Consider the following 23136-nt stretch of genomic DNA (forward strand, 5'->3'; position numbering starts at 1 on the left):
GATACTCTCCATGGAATACTTTTTTCTAAGGTCTAATACACTTCAACTTTAATTTCCCTCCATGCATCCTGCTAGCATCTGGTGAGTTCTCTCAAAGAAGATGGATGCTGTGCATATTTTCGGATCCAACATTCTAGTTTGCCCGGAAGATATTCATGGGGTTCAACTCTGTGCAGGCCAGTCGAGGAACATCCATATTCTCAAACCAATGTAAAACAGTGTTGGATGTGTGACAGGCCGTGTTGTTTTGTTGGAATTATTGCTGGCCATTTCCAGAGTATTGTCACCTTGGCGACTGCAAATTGTCTAAAATGTCAACTACAACTAATGGACAGAGACCATGCCAGGCAAAACATTCCCAAACCATAATGGATTCTCTGCCTTACTTAGCCATTCCCCAGGCCTCCTCCACACCCAGGCACATCCATCTGATTTGAAAATGGAGCAACATGATTCAGCACTCAATAGAATGTTCTTTAATTGCTCAACTGTAAATGACGACGTACCAATTAAATTTCTTCGAGAGAACTCGGTAGACGTTTGCAGTGTGAATGGAGAGAAATACAAGCTGAAGTGTATGCAATGTGAGTAAACAGTATGCCACGGAGAGTATCCGATGTCATTGGGGCCAAAGGAGGCCCCGCTAATTAACATACGTAAATAAGTACTTTTGAGTCTTGCTCAATTACAGGCATCCTCTACATCTAGAGGAAAGGAGGTTTCGTAACCAACATAAGAGGGTTCTTTACTGTAAGAGTAGTGAGACTATGGAACTCTGTCTGAAGACATGCTGATGAAAAACTCGATGGAGTTCAAGACTGCCCTGGACGTCTTTCTTCAGTGTTACAATATAGTATGTTATAGTCACTAATTACTTCAGAAGGGTTGGTGATCCAGGGATTATTCTGGTTGTCAGATTAGAGTCGGGGAATATATATTGCCCCTTAAATGGGGAAAATTTTGTTTTTGTTTGCCTTCCTCTGGATCATCATTGGGGGTAATGGGCTGAACTGCATGGGCATGTCCCCCTTTTTTTTTTTTAATACATACTATGGCCTTACATACTATGTTACTTCTGCTGGGATAGTGTATGAATAGAGAGGAGACAAATGTATGATTGTAGCACTATGATGTCTGTGACGTCCCCAATCCTCTGCACAAAGGAGAAAACCTGCATTTTCCCACTTCGGAGAGAACTACAGGTTCTCCATGAGGTAAAGTGTGCATCCTGTCCTGTCATAGACAATAAAGTTGTTTTGTATACGGACTTTTACTTGGGTTTATGACATGTAAAGCTATAGAAATTCTTCACCCCTCCTGTTTGCGGTGCATAAACCTTAGTAGGTGAAACACGACAAGGGCATGTTTAAGGTAGAGCTAAGTAGATGGTTACATGTAAACATGACTACTTTATTGTATTCCCTGTCCACTCAGAGCCTGTAGAGGTCACGTATCATCCATCTGAAAGCTACATTGGCACTCTTACAGATTACGGTTGTCCTTTTCTTCATGGTCCTTGAAATGCCTCCTTCAGCCAATCTCCTATACTCATTGTTGTATGTATTGTTGTATGTTTCATGCCTTCAGTTTAAAAATGACCTGTCCTAGCAGACGTTATTTGCGCCACTTGATTTAATATTTGGTTATGTGAAAAGTTAAAAATCTCATTGTTCTGGTGGCTTAAAAGACAACTGAAATCCTTCCTTTTGTGACATAAGTGCCTATACCAAACATGGACAACCTTGTACTCCTAAGGCCGGGCTCACAAGAGCACATTACGTGTATTATGCATGTGATTCGCAGGCATTCAAATACATTGATTACGCAGTTTCACTCACATTTGCGTGTAGGAAATGAGTAATACGTGAGCGCAAAGAAGAACGCAGCATGTTCTATTCTGTGGTGTATTACACGGGAGAGCCCATTGTTCTCTATGGGCGCATAATCGACCCCACTCATACGCAATTACATTTGTGTATGGGCGATGTATATATGCGCTATTGTAAAGCGACAGTTCAGAAAATGTGTGAGACGCTGAGATAGCTGTCATGTGTAGTACAATTTTACTGCCATATGCGGCAATAGGCCGTGTCACAAAGCAGTTTGGGGCTCCTTCACACAAGTGAAAATGCAGAATTATGAAACTCCTGCTTTTTAATGGTTTCCTTCACATCTGTGATGTTTTCTCTCATGCGATGTTGTGAGACTTAGAAATCGCTACCTGACCTATCGCTCTGCGTGTAAATCGCCCATGTTTCCCTATGGAGCTCTGTTTTCCCCAGTCGTCTCCACGACAGCACCAATTGAGATTGCCTCCTCCTGATAGGACAGGAACACAGAGGTTAAAAGCCCCCCCCCCCCCCTTCCCCACTTTCCTCAGTGTCTTCCTGTCCTGCTAGGAGGCAGGATCTCTGAGAGGGGCTGGTGAAGCCAGCCAGGATTACTTACAGGCGGATCGGAGGGCAGTGGGTCAGCCTGTCCTCCCTTCCAAGCCAGACAACTCCCGGGACGCCACATGAGGTGGTAACCCCCGGGCCAGGTTCCTCCCACGGCGGCCCATGGGGGGTACAAAGTGGGAGCCTTAGTCCCCCTCGTCCTCCCTGCAGAGTTACAGCGCGGCGCTCCAGGAAGCCCTTCGGCGGGGGGCCGCGTCACGTGTCCAGCGCGATGACGTCATCGCGTCTGCATCAGGAGCGCAGGGGGCGGGGCTTAGCGCAGGAGTGTGAAAATTTAAATATAGGAACCTGAGAGAAGCCAGAACAGACCAGCACTACAGGTCGCAAGGTGTCTGCAGCACCGGTATAGTAATGAGTGCTCCAGCCCCAGAGATAGCTGAAACCTCAGCCTCAGCGGCCATAAGTAGCCAGTGCGGCAAAAATACAAATGCAAATATCCAGTGTATTGTTTACGGAAAAATTGCATATTTACCCACAAAAATGCTTTGTCAGGGGGATAAAAAAGACATTCCCCCCCCCCCCCCCCCAGAACAAAACTCAGAAAATGCATGGAATGCAGGATAAAACTGCCAGCTACGTACCAGAGGCCTCTATGCAAGGCATGCGTAGCTAGGCTAGTCAGAGGGGGGGATTCATGGAGGATGTTAGGAAGCTGGTGAAAGAAGAGGTTAGATCAGCCCTAACGTCACAGCTGGCGCCGCCAGCGAAGCGCCAGAAAAGGGCGCATGTTCCTGACGAGCCTTCCAACTCTGAGGGTTCTATCGGGTCGGAGCAAGAGGAACAGGCGGCCGAGGAGTCCTCAGATGAGGAGGACTACAAAAGATACTTATTCCATCAGGACGACTTAACGGAATTGATTTAAGTCAGTCAGGGCTACACTAAAAATGGAAGAGCTCAGAGAACCACGTACCTTACAAGATGAGGTATTCGGGGGACTAGGGGAGAGACGCAAGCATACCTTCCCTGTCCACAAGAATATCACCAAAATAATCCAGAAAGAGTGGAGGAAACCAGACGCAAGCTCCTTCTCCATTAGAGGGGTAAAAAGAAGGTACCCTTTCGAGGAGGAAGTTTGCGCAAGCTGGGAGGAGGTACCTAAGGTAGACGTCCCAGTGGCCAAAGTAGCCAGGAAAACGACCCTGCCCTTTGAGGACGCCGCACAGTTAAAAGATCCTATGGATCGCAAAGCTGAGGGCCTTCTAAAGAAATCATGGGAGGCAGCGGCAAACATACTTAGGCCAGGGATCGCAGCCACTTGTATGGCGCGAACTCAGGGGGTATGGCTAGAACAGCTACACCTAACCAATAAGACGCCGAGGGAACAGATCCTAAATTCCCTTCCGATCCTGCGTATGGCAACAAATTTCCTAGCGGACGCCGCGGCCGAAACTGTCAAACTCGGCGACAGCTACAGCCCGGTCTAACTCAGCCAGAAGAGTGTTATGGCTGAAATCGTGGTCAGGTGACCTAGCCTCAAAAAATAAGCTATGCGCCCTCCCATTCTACGGCCAGTTTTTGTTCGGACCGGACCTTGACAAGATTCTAGAGAAGGCGGCCGACAAAAAGAAGGGATTCCCGGAAGAAAAGCCACAGAGAGGGAAGACCTTCTTCCGGGCCCCAGTGCAACAGCCAGAGGCCTACCGAGGCAAGGGCAAGACAGGCCGCTGGAGTTACCCCAAGGGGGGCAGAGGGAGGAACATCCTCTTTAACCCCCACCAGGGGGAGCCAAAGCAGAGACCCTGACGCCATCCCCGTAGGGGCAAGGCTGGGGAGCTTTGTGGATCAATGGGCTGCGATTTCCGAAGGCCCATGGATCCCAAGGATCTTACAGCAGGGATACCGCATAGAGCTGGTGTCCCTCCCCAGAAGAAAATTCGTTATCACGGGAGGCTCCAAGCAACAGTTACACCTACTAAGGCAAAGCGTTCAGGACCTGCAGCAACTAAACGCAATATCGCCCGTACCGCAAAACGAGGAAACCCAGGGCCATTATTCCAGGATCTTCCTAGTAAGGAAACCCTGTGGGAAACAGCGGATGATAGTGAACCTGAAGCCTCTGAACACCTGCATCAGATACAGAAAATTCAAGATGGAGTCCATCTCCTCAACAATAAAGTTGATTCCCAAAGGAGCCTACATGGCATCCATCGATTTAAAGGATGCTTATTTCCACGTACCGATCCACGAGGGGTCCCAAAGATACCTAAGGTTCGCAGTGGATATGGGCAAAGGAATAGAGCGCCATCAATTCAGATGCCTGCCCTTCGGGATCTCCTCAGCACCCAGAATCTTCACCAAAATTATGGCGGAGGTAGCCGCCTACCTGAGGAAGAAGTCGGTCCTAATAGTACCCTACCTGGATGATATTTTAATAATAGCAGGGTCCAGAGAACTCCTAACGAAACACCTGAGGATAGTGCTAGAACTTCTCCAATCCTTAGGATGGATCATAAACTGGGAAAAATCCAGCCTAGATCCCGACAAGCAGAAAACGTTTCTGGGTATAATGCTCGACTCAGAATCGCAATGCTCCTGCCTACCCGAGGAGAAAATACCAAAAATCCGACGGCTAGTCAAAACCTTTCTACGGAGACGATTTATGTACAATTCGGGAAGCCATGTCTCTCCTGGGAAGCTTGACGTCATGCATTCCAGGAGTGGCATGGGCCCAGGCTCACACCAGAGCCCTGCAAGCCTCAGTCCTATCCACGTGGGACAAAAGGCAGTCCTCTCTAGGGACAAGAATGTACATCCCAAGCGCGGTGAAAACATCCCTGCGTTGGTGGACATCCCCAGAGAACCTGCGGAAAGGGGTTCATTGGCTACAAAACCCAGCCACTCGCATCACAACGGACGCAAGCGCCTGGGGATGGGGAGCGTATGTGGGGAACCAGTTCTTTCAGGGCCCATGGCCTCAAAGGACAAAAGAACAGTCTTCAAATTACAGGGAACTACAGGCCGTATGGCAGGTCCTACAGCAGTTAGGGAATTCGCTACGGGACCAGCATATAAAGATACTGTCAGACAATATCACCGTGGTCGCCCATATATGACACCAAGGGGGCACAAGATCTCCCGCCCTGCAAAACATCGCACAGAAAATTTTCCACTGGGCAGAGGGCCGGATCCTCTCGATCACGGCAACCCACTTGAAGGGGACGCTAAACCAAAAAGCGGACTTTCTCAGCAGGAGGCAAATAGACCCAGGAGAATGGTCTCTCTCCCTGGAAGCATTCAGAATCCCGACCAACCAGTGCGGGACCCCACAATTGGACCTGTTCGCAACCAGGAAAAATGCCAAAGTAAGCAACTTCTCCCTCCGGCCAGGAGATCGTCCGACAGCAGTAGACGCCCTAGGCCAAGACTGGGGAGAGGGGCTGGTTTACGCCTTTCCTCCTATACCGTTGATCCCCAGAGTCTTACAACATTTCAGAACCCAGGTATGCACACTAATCCTGGTGACCCCCTTCTGGCCCAAGAGAAGTTGGTTAGGTCTTCTAGCAACATTGAGCGTCCAGGACCCAGTCGCCTTCCCTACCTGGACAGATCTTCTATCGCAGGGGCCACTGAACCATCCGAGCCTAGACAAGCTCCACTTAACAGCATGGCTCTTGAGGAATCCTCACTAAAAGAGAAGGGATTCTCAGAGAGAGTAGTAAAAAACGTTAATGTCCAGCAGAAAAAGACTACCCACCTTATCTACCAGAAAGTTTGGAGAAGGTTTTCCTCATGGAGACAGGGAAGGGATCGCAGGGATTCTATCCCGGACATCCCTCTAATCTTAGAGTTCTTGCAGGAGGGCCTAGAGATGGGCCTCTCTCCAAGCTCCCTGAAGGTCCAGGTCGCAGCACTTAGCGCCATATGTGACACAAAGTTCGCAGACAACAGATGGGTCAACAGGTTCCTAGCAGCAGCAACTAGATTACGGCCTAGGCCCATAACTCTTTTTCTAGACTGGAACCTTAATTGGGCTCTAAGGGTCATGACAACGGTACCATTCGAGCCGATCGAAGCACTACCCATAAAAATGCTTGTTATCAAGACCATTTTCTTAGTAGCCATCACCTCCGCAAGACGGGTTAGCGAGCTGCAGGCCTTGTCCATTCGCCACCCATTCCTGAAAATCTCGGACACCAAATTAGTATTTAAAACGGACCCGGCGTTTATGCCAAAAGTAGTATCACATTTTCATAGGTCCCAAGACCTAAAAACGAGGAAGAAAAAACCCTAAGCTGCCTGGACGTTAGGAGAGCAGTCCTAGGCTACATAGAGGCGACAAGCCACTGGAGGCGGGACGACAACTTGTTCGTCCAGTTCAGTGGCCCAAATAAAGGGAACAAAGCAGCAAAAAGCTCCATAGCCAGGTGGATCTGCCTGGCCATCATAGAGTCCTATAAGGCCCTCGGGAAGGAAATCCCTTTAGCTCTTAAAGCCCATTCTACAAGGGCAGTAGCATCCTCATGGGCCGAACATAGCTCAGCTTTGGTCGAGCAGATATGCAAGGCCGCAGTCTGGAAAAAAACCCACACATTCATTAAACACTATAGGGTAAAAGTGCAGCAGGACGAGGACAGGGCCTTCGGCCGCAAAGTCCTCTCGGCAGCAATCCTACCCTAGGGAAACTTTAGTTGGTACATCTCAATTGGTGCTGTCGTGGAGACGACTGGGGGAAAAAATAGCTTATATCTACCCGATAATCGGGTTTCCAGTAGTCTCAACGACAGCACCCGTACCCCCCCGCCTAAATTGATAGAAAAGAAACTATAGAATATAATATAAAAAATATAATATAATTTTATAATTGAAAAAAAAAAAAAACGGTTAGGGGAAAAAATTTAAGTTGAGCTCCTACCCCGGCAATTCTTTAGAATCCACTGAGGAAAGTGGGGAAGGGGGGGGGAGCTTTTAGCCTCTCAGTGTGTTCCTGTCCTATCAGGAGGAGGCAATCTCAATTGGTGCTGTCCGTGGAGACTACTGGAAACCCGATTTATCGGGTAGGTATAATCTATTTTTTTTATTGCAACACATGAAACTACGCTTTTTGTGCAATGTGTTTCTTACATTAGAAACTTATTGCATATCGCAAGAGAAAATCACAAGCTGCAGTGATGCAAGATTAGTTGTCAGAAAAAGCATCACTTGCGCCCAAACCTCTCATGAGCACATATGCGATATCGCAATCGCCCGTGTGAAACCTAGCCTTAAAGAGCTGTTGACGGACATATTTCTCCCGCCCCCTCGGTATGCTGAGCATGCATGTGACTTCAATAGGGAGGGGGTATTACATTGCTGCCAGACGCCTATAGCATAAGCTTATCTCCCATAAGAAGAAATGATCAGACCCCTTCAAATCCAACATCTGCTGTAAGGGAAGAGTCTGCACACCGCAGTACACACTACCTGGTCGCCTATCCTGCTGAGATTAGCCGATTCATGTAATCTGTATGGCCACCTTCCTTGTCTTTATAATAACCAGAACTATCCAGATTTAAGCTACTTAAGGGCGACTATCCACTACAGTTTTTTTTTTCACTGCGAAATTCGCAGCGTGTTTTTTTTTTTTTTTTTTTTTTTCTGCAGGGGTCTATGGGACTTTGTTGTGGTAAATTGCGATTTTATTTATTTATTTTTTTTTGCACGATCTTTAACACTACAAGTCCCATAGACCCCTGCAGAATAACGCTGCGAATTTCGCAGTGAAAAAAAAAACTAGTGGGTAGTCACCCTAAGGGTGCATTCACACGACCGTATATCGGCTGGGTTTTCACGCCCAACCGATATACGTTGTCTCTCTCTGCAGGGGGGGGGAAGCTGGAAGAGCCGGGAGCAGTGCTCTGAGCTCCTGCCCCCTCTTTGCCTCCTCTCCGCCCCTCTGCACTATTTGCAAAGAGAGGAGGCGGAACGGGGGTGGGGCTAAGTTCTGGGAATTGGCTCTGCCCCCGTCTCGCCTCTCCTCATTGAAAATAGTGCAGGGGGGTGGAGAGGAGGCAGAGAGGGAGTGGGAGCTCAGTGCACTGCTCCCGGCTCTTCCAGCCTCCTCCCCCTGCAGAGAGACGCTGTATATTGGCTGGGCGTGAAAACCCAGCCGATATACGGTCGTCTGAATGCTGCCTAATGCAGATATTTTTCTCCATGCATGTAAAATTGAAGAACAAAGTCTAACAGAATTTCTTTGGGTCCTTTTCAATTGAACGACTATCATTCAGATTCTCGCTGGATTGCCATTGTGTGTTCAACTCATGCAGGCATAAAAATCAAATGACTATCGGCTGGTGTAAACAGGCATTCATTCATCTATGAATGATGGCCTATTTACTGTGAATGGAGACAGGCGGGTCAGAACGATCCCCGTCCCACTGAGCAATGATCCCTCATCTGTAAGATGACAGGATCGATCATTGCTGGGACAGCTGTTGGTTGCTTCTCCACCCGATCGTCGTCCTGTGTGGTAGGCAACTTCCTAATGTCATGTTATTAAACGAATCCTCTTGTTGCAATGAGTGAATAATCTATTGATGGAAGCAAGAATTAACCGCCAAATAGCTGTCTTACCACTTCCCTATTGTATACTTTAATTGCAGCTCGTCTTTTTCCTCAAAGCTCTCTGATCTGAGAGCATACCAAGCTGTAGTTTTCACCATGCTAACCAGTAGCCCCGCAGGGGTCATATTGTTTAACACATATCTACTATAGAGGAATATCTTATGGGATATCCCTTAAAAACCAAGAGTAAAATGGAACAGGGCACAGGGCCAGTGTCGAATGAGCAATGAGGGGCTGTTCTATTAACAGTCTCCAAGTTGGTTGTGAACGGTTTCTCATAGTTAGATGCTTTTCTTCTAACATGACCTAGTGCCCAAGGTTTGGAAGTTTTCCTTTGGGTAGCTTGTCCACAGATCAATAAGGAGCCAAAACTGCCCTCCCTATAAAGTACCAGGCTGCATATAATTAGTCAGGCCCATTGGTGAAAGCTCTATAGTCAGCTGCGGACCTATCAGATGCTTGCACTCCCTACTTGGCTTATACTGCCCAGGTTACTAATAAGTCCCTCTTGTAGACACATGAAAGTAGCCAAGTGTCTACAATTTCAGCCACTCATTGAGTGGGAGATACGGATTTTGAGTTGTGAATATGTTAAATATTCTTAATTTGTAACAAAGCTACTATAAGAATGATTAAGCGCTCAGGCCTGTGACCGTGTTTTCACTGCGTATCATGTGTGCGTTGCACGAATGTGTGATACGTGATGAATGGAGTTATTGGACTTCTTTGATCCATGCACACCGGCATGTAAGCGCTGCGTATCGATATGCAGGAGAAATAAATTGCAGCATGCTCTATTTGTCTGCATTCGTACGCAGTGTGAGCCCTATACACTCGTATGGCTGCAGAACGTGTAAACCTCTGTGAGGAGACCCGTGGGCATGAGCCCTAGGTGCTACCATAGTGCTTGAAGTTGGAAGTTTGACAAACTCTGGGCAGAGTAGATTGCCGGGTTACCACCACTTGTTAATGGATAGATTTGATAATAAAACTCTGTTGTATTTGTGTGAGAACAGCCTCGGGCGTTGTGCACACAGCCATATTATATTTTTCATTTTATGCCAAAAATGAAATTGGATCATATGTTATTGGCTTAGGAAAGCCTTTCCCAAAGCATGTTATCACGAAGAAGGTGTCTACTGCACAGCTGAAATATGATCAAGTGGATAACGCTTCATGGTCCTTTTACACGGCATGATTATTGTGCAAATCATTTAATTGAGTGATCTACATGATAATTGTTAGGTGTTAATTCATGCTTCGAGCGAATGATCAGCGATACGTCACTACTGATTTGGATCTTTCATGTAGATCTAAAAATCCTAGTTTGTCCACTGCAGATCCTCTCTTGTAAATGGGCGTCATATCAATCTGCTGACTAGGAAGCAGTAGCAGACCGGTGACTAGAGGAAGGTTATGTTCCCATGACCAATCAAAACTACCCAATTATTGTTCAGTGTAAACACTTGCCGAGTGAATGATCTATGGTCACTACATCACAGCAGGTTGCCTGCTTGTTCCAATTTATCTTGCCGTGTAAAATGAACCTTAGGGTGGATTCAGACGACCGTATATCTGCTCGGTTTTCACGCCCAGCCGATATACGGTGTCCTTATCTGCAGGAGGGGGAGGATGGAAGAGCCAGGAGCAGGAACTGAGCTCCTGCCCCCTCTCTGCCCCTCTGCACTATTTGCAATGGGGAGAGGCGGGATGGAGGCGGGGCTAAGTTCTGCAAATTAGCCCCTCCCCCACCTCTCCCCATTGCAAATAGTGCAGAGGGGCTGAGAGGAGGCAGAGAGGGGGCGGGAGCTCAGAGCACTGCTCCTGGCTCTTCCAGGCTCCCTTCCCCTGCAGAGAGAGACAACGTATATCGGCTGGGCACGAAAACCCAGTCAATATATGTTCATCTGAATCCAGCCTTAGGCTCAGAACAGTAACATTTTTTAATCGTAGGCTTCCTTCTAAAGTTACCTTCCGGGCGTGGACAGACAAAGATGGCCGAACCGCTTCTCGGACTGCCTGATACACACTGTATATAGTATGCATTGGTAGTCTGACACCACATGCAGTTCTGACCGTACAGCACTCATGTGGGCAGAGCTGAGTAATTAAAGCAGGTGTAGTGTCTTATGGCCCATTTACATGTAACGATTATTTCTCAAAATTCAATCAAACAAATTTGAGTGATAATCGCTCACTTGTCGTCTGCAGTCTGTTAAGCTGACTTTTCAGTCGGTGCAAATGCAATAAAAAGCGATCAAAAAGTCGTATGCATTCCGAATTAGTACTAACGGAAACTACAGGACATTCTGCAAAAAATGAGCCCTTGCTCAACTACGTCGACGAAAAAATAAGTTATTGCGCGCACAAAATAACGGCAGAAAATAATTGAACAAAATTAAATGTCTTTGAAAAAAAAAAAGGTAGTATAGTAAAAAAAAAACTATACAAGTTTGGTATTGTAGTAATCATACTGACCCATAGAATAAAGTTATGATTGTCATTTTTGTTGCAGCTTGTGCGCCATAGAAACAAGACGAACTGGAAGATGGCGGAGTGTTGTGGTTTTTTTTAAATTTTTTTATTTTACTCCACTTATAATGTACTGAAAAACCTCTTCTAAAAAATTTTGTTACATTAAATAGCACCATTAAAAAATACAACTCGCTCCACAAAAAGCAAGACCTCATACAGCGACATTGATGGATAAATAAAGGAGTTATGATTTTTTTTTTTTTTTTTTTTTTTAAGGGGGGATAGGAAAATACGAAAATGGAAAATAAAAAGGGCCATGTCATGAAGGGGTTAAGGGGTTGAGTGCAACTGCAGCCCCTATATTTACGCCCCTGCTTTAACCTCCACTGCATAATTACCAGTGTTTTGTCTCTTTGTGATATTGGCAATATTCTGTTGGCTCTGTCATCCTTTTACAATGACTATACTTAAAGGGGTGGTCTCGCGAAAGCAAGTGGGTCTATACACTTCTGTATGGCCATATTAATGCACTTTGTAATATACATCGTGCATTAAATATGAGCCATACAGAAGTTATTCACTTACCTGCTCCGTTGCTAGCGTCCCCGTTGCCATGGTTCCGTCTAACTTCGGTGTCTTCTTGCTTTTTTAGACGCGCTTGCGCAGATGCATCTTCTCCCTTCGGCTGGTCTTGGAAGCATCGGAGTTTTGGCTCCGCCCCCTTTTCGCGTCATCGCGTAGCTCCGCCCCCGTCATGTGCCGATTCCAGCCAATCAGGAGGCTGGAACCGGCACACGTCATGGGGCGGAGCTACGCGATGATGCGTACAAGGGGGCGGAGCCAAAATGCCGATGCTGCCGAGCGGAGCCGAAGGGAGAAGAAGGGAGAAGACGGATCTGCGCAAGCGCGTCTAAAAAGGCAAGAAGACACCGAAGTTAGACGGAACCATGGCAACGGGGACGCTAGCAACGGAGCAGGTAAGTGAATAACTTCTGTATGGCTCATATTTAATGCACGATGTATATTACAAAGTGCATTAATATGGCCATACAGAAGTGTATAGACCCACTTGCTTTCGCGAGACCACCCCTTTAATATAAAACTAAACTGTAGATGTACAAAAAAAATAAATGGGACTTTTTTTTTTTTGAAACCACAACTTTTTATAATGTATTGCAAAAAGTGTTGAGAAAAGGAAATGTACAGGAACAGGCTGTGGCACAATATTCATTAATGCGGAACAATGTGTATATGGCAATCTGTATGTAGATTTGATGCAGAAAATAAGCCCAGTTTCTTCAGACCCTGTTATGGTCCGAGACAACCCGTTCACAATGTGCAAACTGCATCTGAAGATTACCTACACAACTTTTTTTTCTTTCTTTTAATGTAAAGAATAGGTGGGGTTGTTTTTTTTTTTTTTTTTTTTGTTTTTTTTAAAGCTCTTTTTGCAATAGATTTTATTTATTCAGCCTGTTCTGTACATCTTGCTTACAAAACCCTTCTTCAGCTGTGCAGCTAGGTGAAGGTGGGACTAAGAAATGCGTCTGCACCTGTATAGCAGTAAAGGGAGCTCCATCGGTGCATCAGATTGTGACATACACTACTGTACAACCGATAAGACTTCTGCCAGTATCGACTATGGGACTCCTGTGTCCTACTCTGCCTGGGTAGAAGCAACCCCCTGCAGGGACATCACCGTGAATGGAGTGCTGGCTGAGCATGCGCAGTCTGCGCTCCATTCTATTCAATGGGGCTGACGGAAATAGCCGAGCAAGAGCCACTTGGCTATGTCTGCAGTTCTGTTTGAAAGTGAATGGAGCGATCTTATGTGACCAGCACTCCATTTAGCCTCCGCCTCACTGAGGAGGTTGGGTGATACTGGACCCCCAGTTCCAGAGATCTCTGGGGGTTTCAGCTGATAACATATAGTTATGGTCCAACCCTTTTACCACACAGTGCTTCTGTTTTGTATTCTCCAGGCATTTTTTTCCGTGTAGAAAAGTATATGGGATGGTTTTTGGGGAAAATTAAAAGCCTACCTAAGGGCTCTCACACATGCGCTTTTTACCCTGGAGTTTTGACCGCTGCGGTAATCGCAGTATAATGCTCCCATTGATTTCAAGCAGTCTGCTCTGTTGTGCCACATTTAGCGCACCTCATCATCCATCACAGTGATGGGGTGCGCTAAAACCCGCTGTTCCTGCATCTGAAATCGAAAGCAAAATTGTGGCATTTATGATGCCTAACAGTTGCATTTTTTTTTCTTTCTTTGTAGGCATCCTTAAGGCCCCCCTCACACGGGCAATGCTGAAAGTGTGGCGCTTTGCCACATTTTACGTTCATTTTTGGCCGCAGATGCCGACTTCTAGCACTCCTCATCGTTGAGGAGAGCTAAACATCTAAAAATATAACAGACTCCGCTCCAAAATCGCGGCACTAAAGTGCTGCGATCGAGCAGCTGTCTGAGCGGCTCCATTGAAAACAATGGGAGCCTCTGACAGCGCAGCGCTAAATGCTGAAAAAAAACGTCTGCGTGAGGAAGGCCTTAAGTGTGTGGTGTTTCTGTTTTTTAATTCTGAAAGTTTGTGATCCTTTTGCCCCACCACTTGTTTCTTGTAAATGTGAGACTTCTCTTCCAGATCTTCTACTTAGGTGTAGACTTACACTATTTCGGTCCTTTTTTTTCCCCAGTGATGAACAATAGCTGCGGTCAACCATGTCCAAGTACCTGAAACATTTTACTTCTGTTGGAGACAAGCACCATGACAGGCAATGGAACGTTGATGACGAGGAGAAGCAACCAGAAGAAGAAACTCAAAAGACGCCCCATCCATTTACCTCTTCATACACCTTCAGAGATGCTCTAAAGTGGCTCTTCCATTGCCACAAGTTTCAGGTACTTCCATCCTGTATAGAATAGTAACCATCTGCTAATGATCTCATTTTTAGACTCTTATTTCCTGATATAAACACTACTTCTGATGTTACTGCTAGGTGATATTCAGCCAACGTAACCGTATGTTGGAGTGCGTATCTCTTGGCTGGAAATATAATGAAATGGAGTCAATCCGCTAATATTTCCCTATTGTTTTACAGATTGTTATTGTATGCCTAGTCATTTTGGATGCTTTATTTGTGCTTATTGAGATACTATTGGACTTGGAACTATTGGCACACCAAATAAACCACATTATACCAGAGGTAAGAGCACTCCATATTCCACAGTAATTTAATTATCATCTATAGTCCTCTAAATAAGAGTTGCTTTGAGACGGAACGATTATCGTTCAAAGAAATAAGTTAACGATAATCGCTGGGTCTAAACGCGAGCTAATGGCAAATGAGAATAAATGATGAACGAAAAGTAAACTATTTTATGTAGGCGTGAAAACCATTGTTGGCTTATTCAGTTTATATGGCAATCATTCAGCCTTTCACATTCACTTATACAGCATCTCAAGCGGTCATACAAGAGTGACTGAGCTAACAGTGACACCACTCCCTTGTTCAAACGACAATTGTCTCGTCTATAAAAGCCCTAAACTACAGATCATAAATATACAGGCAGTAGGATGAGCTGTGATCCCCTTTATTATACCTGTGACAGGGGTTGTGAGATCATCATCTCTGACTGTGACAGGAGTGTCTGTGTTCCCCTTGAGGCAGTTTCTGTGGTAGGGTTCGTGCAATAGCATCACATAGACCGAGAAATCGATTAGTTTCAGAGAGCATAATCCCAAGTAAATCTGCGCTGGTCAAAACTGAGATCAATGAGGAGAAAGAAGCCAGGAGTTTCAGATAGAAAAGAATAACTAATGAAGAGAACACTAGCTACATACTGAATGAAAAAATAATTACATTTCACTCGTGGCCCTTTAAAATGGCAACCAATAGCATTCTTAGCAATTAACAGTAAAACTGCTGAGATACTGGCTAATCAGGCTTGACAGTTATGTGAGGTTTTTCAGGGTGTGCAACTATTTTAGCCAACGTGACTGCTAGATCTAAAAATGTGGATAGTTTAGGTGCACACTATATATAATAATCTTTATTTGTATAGCGCCAACTTATTCCGCAGCGTTTTCAAGCATGTGAGAACACAGACAATACAATTACATGTGATATACAATCAGTTTGAAACAGGAGGGGGGGGGGGTACAAGGGGGACGGAGGAGATAAGGCATGGGGGAACACAGGCAGTATGGGAATTACATATGGAAATCTGTTATTAAGAGGCAAACTGGGTGAGAGCGGTAAGGATGTGCAGGGGTAGGGGATGTATGCAGTAAGCGGGGTGGAAGGTGTGGGGAGCCATAGGGAGGGGCACTGGGACTAGGTCAGGAGATTTGGTATGCCTCCTTGAAGAGGTGCGTTTTAAAGGCGCATCTGAAGTTTCGTGTATCGGGAATTGTCCAGATGCCTTGAGGTAGAGCGTTCCAGAGAATGTATGATGCTCTGATGAAGTCCTGTAGGTGAGCTTGTGAAGTTCGTATTAGAGGGGTGTTTATTCGGAGGGTGCAGGCTGGGTGATGTACTGACAGGAAAGAAGCGATGTATGGTGGCGCGGCTCCTTGGAGAGCTTTGTGGGTGAGAAGTTTAAATTTAGTTCTGCAGTGGATGGGCAGCCAGTGCAGAGACTGGCATAGTGCAGAGGCATCTGAGAAATGGCTGGATAGAAAATGAGCCTAGCTGCCACATTTAGTATGGATTGAAGAGGGGAGAGTCTGGTATGGGGAAGTCCAATGAATAGAAAGTTGCAGTAGTCTAGTTGGGAGTGGATGAGGACAATAACGAGTGTCTTTAGCGTGTCGGTGGTGAGGATTCGCCTGATTTTTAGCAATATCTCTGAGGCACAGGTGGCATGTTTGGGCCAGAGATTGAATGTGTGGGGTAAAAGGAGAGGACAGAGTCCAGTGCGACACCCCCCCCCCCCCCCCCCTAATATTGAAAGTGAATGGATAATGGATGTGGTGCTGAGGAGACTGGGATCGAGGCTAGCCATGCAGTTTTCTGAGATTTCAGTTTGGGGTTGTGGGATAGTGAGGAGACAAGGGAGATGTTTGTCATTTGACAATGGAAAATGTTGTTTATGTGAGTTTTACCAGGAGTTCATACAAGAGCTCTTAATATACACTAGAAATGTGAAAAACCATTCTTTGATATCGTCTCATATACAGTGAAAGCTTATTGGGTTGACCACCGAAAATTGCCTTGAAAATTTGGTCTTGTCAAAGAGGATGGTCAGTACACATAACATATGGCCAATCTGTCACCGAAAATCTAGTCTGGATAAGGGGTTCTCTTTTTGAAGAGGTCTCACTGCAAATATATTTCTCCCAAAGTCCCACATCTAAACCTGTGCCAGAACCTCAGAGAATCTGATCACACTTTATTATAGAAGTTTTGTGTGGCTCTAAATTATCTATTAAATAACTTGCTAAATTGAGAAATTAGTATGCATGCCAATCAAGAACAAGGGCCTGCCTGGGGCGGCGCTGAGGGAAAAATCTGACTCTCTTCAACTCACTTTAACACAGTGTGAGAAAACTTCAAAAGCAGATTGTAAAAGGTACTGGGTGTCTATTGTAAAACTAATTGGCGAACAGGAAATCTCAGTAGCAGTGCTGCTAAAGTTTCATCTTAGAGTCCTTTTGCATACGAGGGCTGGGCAAACTATGCCTGACATTTGGCCCTGTTATGCTTGCTCTGCACAGGAGCAAGCATGGTTGGATTGCTGACAAGGCAGCCAGCAGGGGGCTTGGACGGCTGGAGGAAAGTTCTCTCCTCACCCCTCTCCATTCACTGTAAGCAGCAGCCATTCAGTACTGAACCACAGTACAGACCACAATACTCAACAATGTAAAAAAAAAATAAAAAAAAATTCTGAAAGCGTAGAACTCATAACGCTGTTGTAAAACCATGTGCATTTTAAAGGGCTTGCCAGCCATAACCTTAAAACCACTAAGAGGTGAACTACATTTATTATCTCAGTACAATGGCACCTATCAAGAGGTGGGATATATTAAGCAAGTGAACAGTCAGTTCTTGAAGTTGCTGTGTTGGAAGCAGGAAAAATGGGCAAGTGTTAGAATCTGAGCCGGTTTGGGCAAGATTCTGATTGTTGGGCAACTGGATCCCAGCATTTCTAAAGGTGCAAGTCTCTTGTCTCAGTATGCAGGGATTAGTACCTACAGTACCTCAGGTGAAAAACACAGGGTCATGGTTTCCAAAAGCTTATAGATTAATGTGGAGAATGAAGGGTAGGCCATGTGATCCGATCCCACAGAAAAACTGCTGTAGCACAAATTGTTGAAAACAATACCAGCATTGGCAGAAAAGTGTCAGAACACACAGGGCATCATAGCTTGTAGCATATGGGGTTGAATAGCCGCGGACCAGTCAGAGTGCCCATCCTTAGCTCTCTTCACTACTGTAAGCGCCTACGGAGGGCACATAAATGTCAGCACTGGACCATAGAGGAATGGAAGAAGGTGGCCCCTTCTGATGAATCATGTGGGTGGGTGTGTGCATAGCTCATTTGGGGAAGAAATAACATCAGCCGGTAAACTGGCAGAGGCAATGTGATGCTCTTGGCAAAATCCTTTCCTGGTAAGCCTTGGGTCCTGACATTTATTTAGCTGTTACTTTGACAAATCCGACCTACCTAAACACTTCTGCAGATCTGATAGTACAAGATAATGCACACTGCAAAAATTGATTTAAGGCGGCTTTGAGGAATACAATAAAACGTTCAAGGTGATTACTTGGATTCCAAATTCTCCACATCTCGAGCCGATTGAGTGTCTGTGGGATTTCCTGGAAACACAAGTCCGATCCATGGAAGTCCTACCTTGTAACTTACAGCACTTATAAGATCTGCTGGTTCCAGATACCACAGGGCACCTTCTGAGCCCTGCTGAAGACCATGTCTTGATGAACTGTTTTTGTGGCAAAGGGAGACTTAAATATTGTTAGGCATGTGGTTCTAATGGTATGGTTGGTTAGTTTATAGATTGGGTCTGCATGAACTAATGTGTGATTCTTTTTATTTCCCCATCAGATATTCCACTATTTGAGCGTTTCCGTATTATCCTTTTTTCTGCTGGAAATTGTTGGTAAACTATATGCCTTTCGACTGGAATTCTTCCACCACAAGTTTGAAGTGTTTGATGCAGTTATTGTTATAATATCCTTTATCATCGACGTGGTCTACATAACCCGGGCAGATTTCTTCAACGCTGTGGGCCTGTTAATCTTACTCAGACTTTGGAGAGTGGCCAGAATTGTGAATGGTAAATGGGGCAATAGCAATATTTTTATTTGGATATTTTAACATTTATTTGCCATCTAATACCTGCACGGTACACGGGGTCTGTTGTGAGTCCTCTAGTATAATAAAATTCTATAACTGCAGCCGGTGTGCATGTTAACTACCAAGTGATGCTGTATGGTTCTGGAGGATGGTGATTTAGAATGCCTCTCCTAGACCAATGAGTCAATTTTTATATATTTTCAGCCTGCAGTTTCACAAAATAAGATCTGTATTTAATTCAGAAATGTATTCCCCTAAAGTGAGAACCTCATGGGGGTTGTTTTGACCAACAGTGATAGTAGGTTCTTCTAGATGGACCACTACCTTTTTCTTACTATTTACTGGTATATGCCTGAAAGAAATGTAGTTAATCTAGGAGTGATCTGCTCAACTTTAAATGGAAAGCTAGCTGTAAATGCATCGTTCTTATATATTGAAATGGGAATTATTCAAACATCCCACTTGCAAAGTACCTTAAAGGGGTTGCTTATCTATAAATGAGTTGTGGCCTAGCCTTAGGATTGGCCACACTAGTAAATTGAGGGGGCGATCTGCAGGGACATCCACCGGGACATCCACCTATTGGCTCTTTCCTTGGCCATTTACTCATGTACTGAGCTGATTTCTTTAGGAAGCAAACACCTCAGCTCTTACTATAGTGGTGAGGCTTGGTATTGCAGGCCAAATTCCCATTGGAATGAATGGAAATCTTCTTTGCAATTTCAGGCCTAGCCCCTACAGCAAGAATGGAGCGATCTGCTTCTTGCAGAAGTAAGCTCAGTGCAAAAGCACAACTGATCAGCAGGGTTCCCAGATAACTGACTGCCGCCAATCTACTATTCATGACCTATCCTAAGGAAAGGCTGCAGTTAGTTTACAACTGGACAACACCTTTTAATTTTCAATCATTTTAATAAAGTGTAACTGCATACAAGCCCACTGCATCCAAGAACAACTACTTATTCAGTGAGGGTCCCACCCACTGACATGTCACTTATGATATCAATATTTATTACCAAAATGCTCTTTTTCTGTTTGGGGCAGTCAGATTAATACAGCTCGGTATTTAATTACTTTTTGTTTTTAAGGGGTCATTTTGTCTGTGAAGAGCAGAGCAGAAGAAAAGATCAACACGTTAAAGGAGAAACAGGAGACCCTACTTGCGAAAGTCTCACAGCTGGAGCAGCAGTGTACCCAACAGGTACGGTTCGTCTTTGCATTGTGCTGAAATCACTAATAAATTCAATGGCTTTATGATACAAATTGATGGCATTTCGAGGTTACTTTTAAGAATATCTCATTTCCTAAATGGCCACTTCTTAAAGACTGTATTTCAGACAGACCATTCCTGTCCACATGACCCCCTCTGAGCTAGAATGAAGAGCTTTCATACTGCTGCTCCCAATCCATCACATGGTTAACTGTTCAAACCATGGCTGGCTTAGATTTAAGGATAGGCTATCAATAGAGATTTGGTGAGGGTCTACCACCTTATATCCCAACCGACCCGCTGTTCACTAGACCCGTGCCTCTCATGCACTCAGTAAAATATGCATATTTTACTGATGGAATAAAGAAAACTCTTTTAATGCACCTGGATTTGTGCTGCTGTCACTACATTTGCATATTTCGTCGCTTCAAGGAAGATAGGGTCCATCTTCTGTTCGTGACTGTGCAGCCTCAAAGCCTCCCCTTGAAAAGGTATTTTTCCCATTTTTGTGCTGTTGGTTTTCCATTTCAATGCCTCTCATGCACTGAGCTGATTTCTGCAAGAAGCGGACAGCTCCATTCTCAATGTAGTGACCAAGCTTAATTTTGCAGGAAAAGTTCCCACCTCCAAGACTTCTCCAGAGCAGCACTAGTCCTGTGGAACGTGCTACCCCAAAAGTATCGGGGCAATCCCTGACACACAAAACTTCAGGTGTGCTCTTAAAAACTCGTCTCTTAAGGGAGGCATACCACATCCCCTAAACCAAACCCCTCAGTACTCCGCCTGATAACATGCTCCCTGTCTTAGTGACTGCAATCCCTGCTAGCTGCACTCAACCACTGCCTATAGTCACACAGATTCAGCCACCACATGGCTTAAGTCTGAACATTGTGTGTATAGCATCCCTCACTCTCCACCTTGCCATACCGTGCACATCTCCAGCCCCTTTACCTTCTGTTTCACCGCATTATCTGTAGTACGTATGCTTGTTGGAGCAGGACCCTTAACCCTTACTGTTTCCATCAATTCGATTACATGTAACAGTGGTTTTTGTATCTGTTCTCCCCTGTCTTTTAAACGCTGCGGAATATGTTGGCGCTATATAAAGACTTTTATTCACTTCAATAAGAAATTTGCCTGTAATACCAAACCTGGCCACTACAGTGAGAGCTGAGCTGTCTGCAAAAACACCAAGTGAGAATGCAGCTTTTCATGGTACATTGTGTGACAATGTCTTTTAAGCCTGCGATTTGTGAGGATGGGAAGCCTTTCAGGGAGGAAAGACTGTCTTTTGGCTTTCTTCAAGAAAGCTGCACAATGGTTTAGCACTAGAGATGAGCGAGCGTACTCGGAAAAGCACTACTCGCTCGAGTAATTTGCTTTATCCGAGTATCGCTGTGCTCGGGTCTGAAGATTCGGGTGCCGGCACGGAGCGGGGAGCTGCAGGGGAGAGCGGGGAGGAACGGAGGTAAGATCTTTCTCTCCCGCCCGCTCTCCCCTGCTCCCCGCTGCGACTCACCTGTCAGCCGCAGCGGCACCCGAATCTTCAGACCCGAGCACAGCGATACTCGGATAAAGCACATTACTCGAGCGAGTAGTGCTTTTCCGAGTACGCTCGCTCATCTCTATTTAGCACCATACCACCTAGTGAAGGGGTATCTGATGCCAGCATCATGTAGCTTATCCCTAGGCCCTGTTCACAGCTTATACCTGGTTTAGACAAGGATTCTCGCTCAAAATTTGTTCAAGACCTTTTTTTGAGCGATAATCGTTGTGTGCATTTACAGGGCAAGGTGATCACTCAACGGCAGTATGACAGTTTTGAGCAATCACTTTGCGCTCCGAGTGGGGTATACAGAGGACAGCTGAAGCGCTGTGTACTGTATACTCCTGTTGTGTTCACGGAGTGCACAGCTGTTATACAGCTGAGCACTCCGAGCCGGGTATGCAGAACACAGCTGGAGCCCTCTGTGCGGAGAATGCAGAACACAGCTGCTCTTCCTACCCCGGCTGTGTTCACGGAGCGGGATACCAGCTGAAACAATATAAGCCCTACCCCGAAAATCAGTCCGAGCTACAGTAGATAAAGAAAAAAAAAAACTCGCCTAGCCGCTGCCGTCCAGGTCTCCACTGCACTAACAAGTCTGTTGCCGTAAGCCAGGTTTGCGAACCCTGCCTCCAGCAATAGATTGCTGTGATTGGTTCTCGGCGCTGGCTCTATGCTCAATCATAGCCCTTCATTGACTGTCTCTGCCAATCACAGCCGGCAAGCTCTGATAGGCTGTGACAGTCAATGAAGGGCTGTGATTGGGCATCAGCGCTGGCTCGATGCCCAATCACAGCCCTTCATTGACTGTCACAGCCTATCAGAGCTTGCCGGCTCTGATTGGCAGAGACAGTCAATGAAGGGCTATGATTGGGCATTGGTTCTCGGTGCTGGCTCTATCTATTGCTGGAGGCAGGGTTTGCAAACCTGGCCCACAGCAATAGACTTGTGAGTGTAGGGGAAGCCCAGGTCAGCGGCAGAGACCACGACCCGGACGGCAGCGGCTCGGTGAGTGAGGTTTTTTTTTTCCTGCATTCTTATTCACTGATGCCCCCATTGAACCTGAGTAATGAGGTCCCATGTCCCCCTCTTCTGCTTACTGCAGACTCTGTACCTACCCGCAGTGACATGAAGATCGAATGACGGTCACATGCGTGGTGCCGCTCCATTAATTTCAATGGGGATAATGGAAATAGCAGAGCTTGGCTATCTACAGCAGTCCCATTGACTAGAGGTCGCACATGAGTAGTACTGCTCCATTCATTTTTAATCTTCTCCCTGAGGGTGGTGCAGTGAAGGAAGGGGTAGAGGAGGAGGAGACATGAAACTCCCATTCTTGGGGTCGGTAGGAGTCTCAGTGATAAGACCGGAGCCCCCTACTGATCGTTTTTATCACCTACTTTGGCAAGCCCCTTTAAATGCAAAGCAGTGATCTGATCTGACAGCAAACACTAGACTATAATGGGTGTTGTACTTGCTGTGCTAGTAATTGCACTAAATTGAGCTATTATAACTGTTTCAACTTTGAGTTTGTATTGTTTGAGGCTGTCTGGCTTTAATCTAAAATAACTTTTTGTTCTACATTTTGCAG

The 23136-nt window shown here is 45.6% G+C and overlaps 1 protein-coding gene across 1 annotated transcript in view; it reads left to right on the plus strand.

The window, feature by feature from the left end:
* The window catches only part of HVCN1 (hydrogen voltage gated channel 1), a 33765-nt gene that overhangs the window by 9078 nt on the left and 1551 nt on the right, over positions 1-23136 (plus strand). Inside the window, exons 2-5 of the mRNA XM_066603256.1 lie at positions 14169-14373; positions 14574-14678; positions 18538-18769; positions 19878-19990. Of these exons, the coding sequence (XP_066459353.1) occupies positions 14194-14373; positions 14574-14678; positions 18538-18769; positions 19878-19990 (630 nt within the window). The 5' untranslated portion in view covers positions 14169-14193. The remainder of the gene's footprint in view (positions 1-14168; positions 14374-14573; positions 14679-18537; positions 18770-19877; positions 19991-23136) is intronic.

This window comes from Eleutherodactylus coqui, chromosome 5 (assembly GCF_035609145.1).
Source record: "Eleutherodactylus coqui strain aEleCoq1 chromosome 5, aEleCoq1.hap1, whole genome shotgun sequence".
Lineage (NCBI taxonomy): Eukaryota > Metazoa > Chordata > Amphibia > Anura > Eleutherodactylidae > Eleutherodactylus > Eleutherodactylus coqui.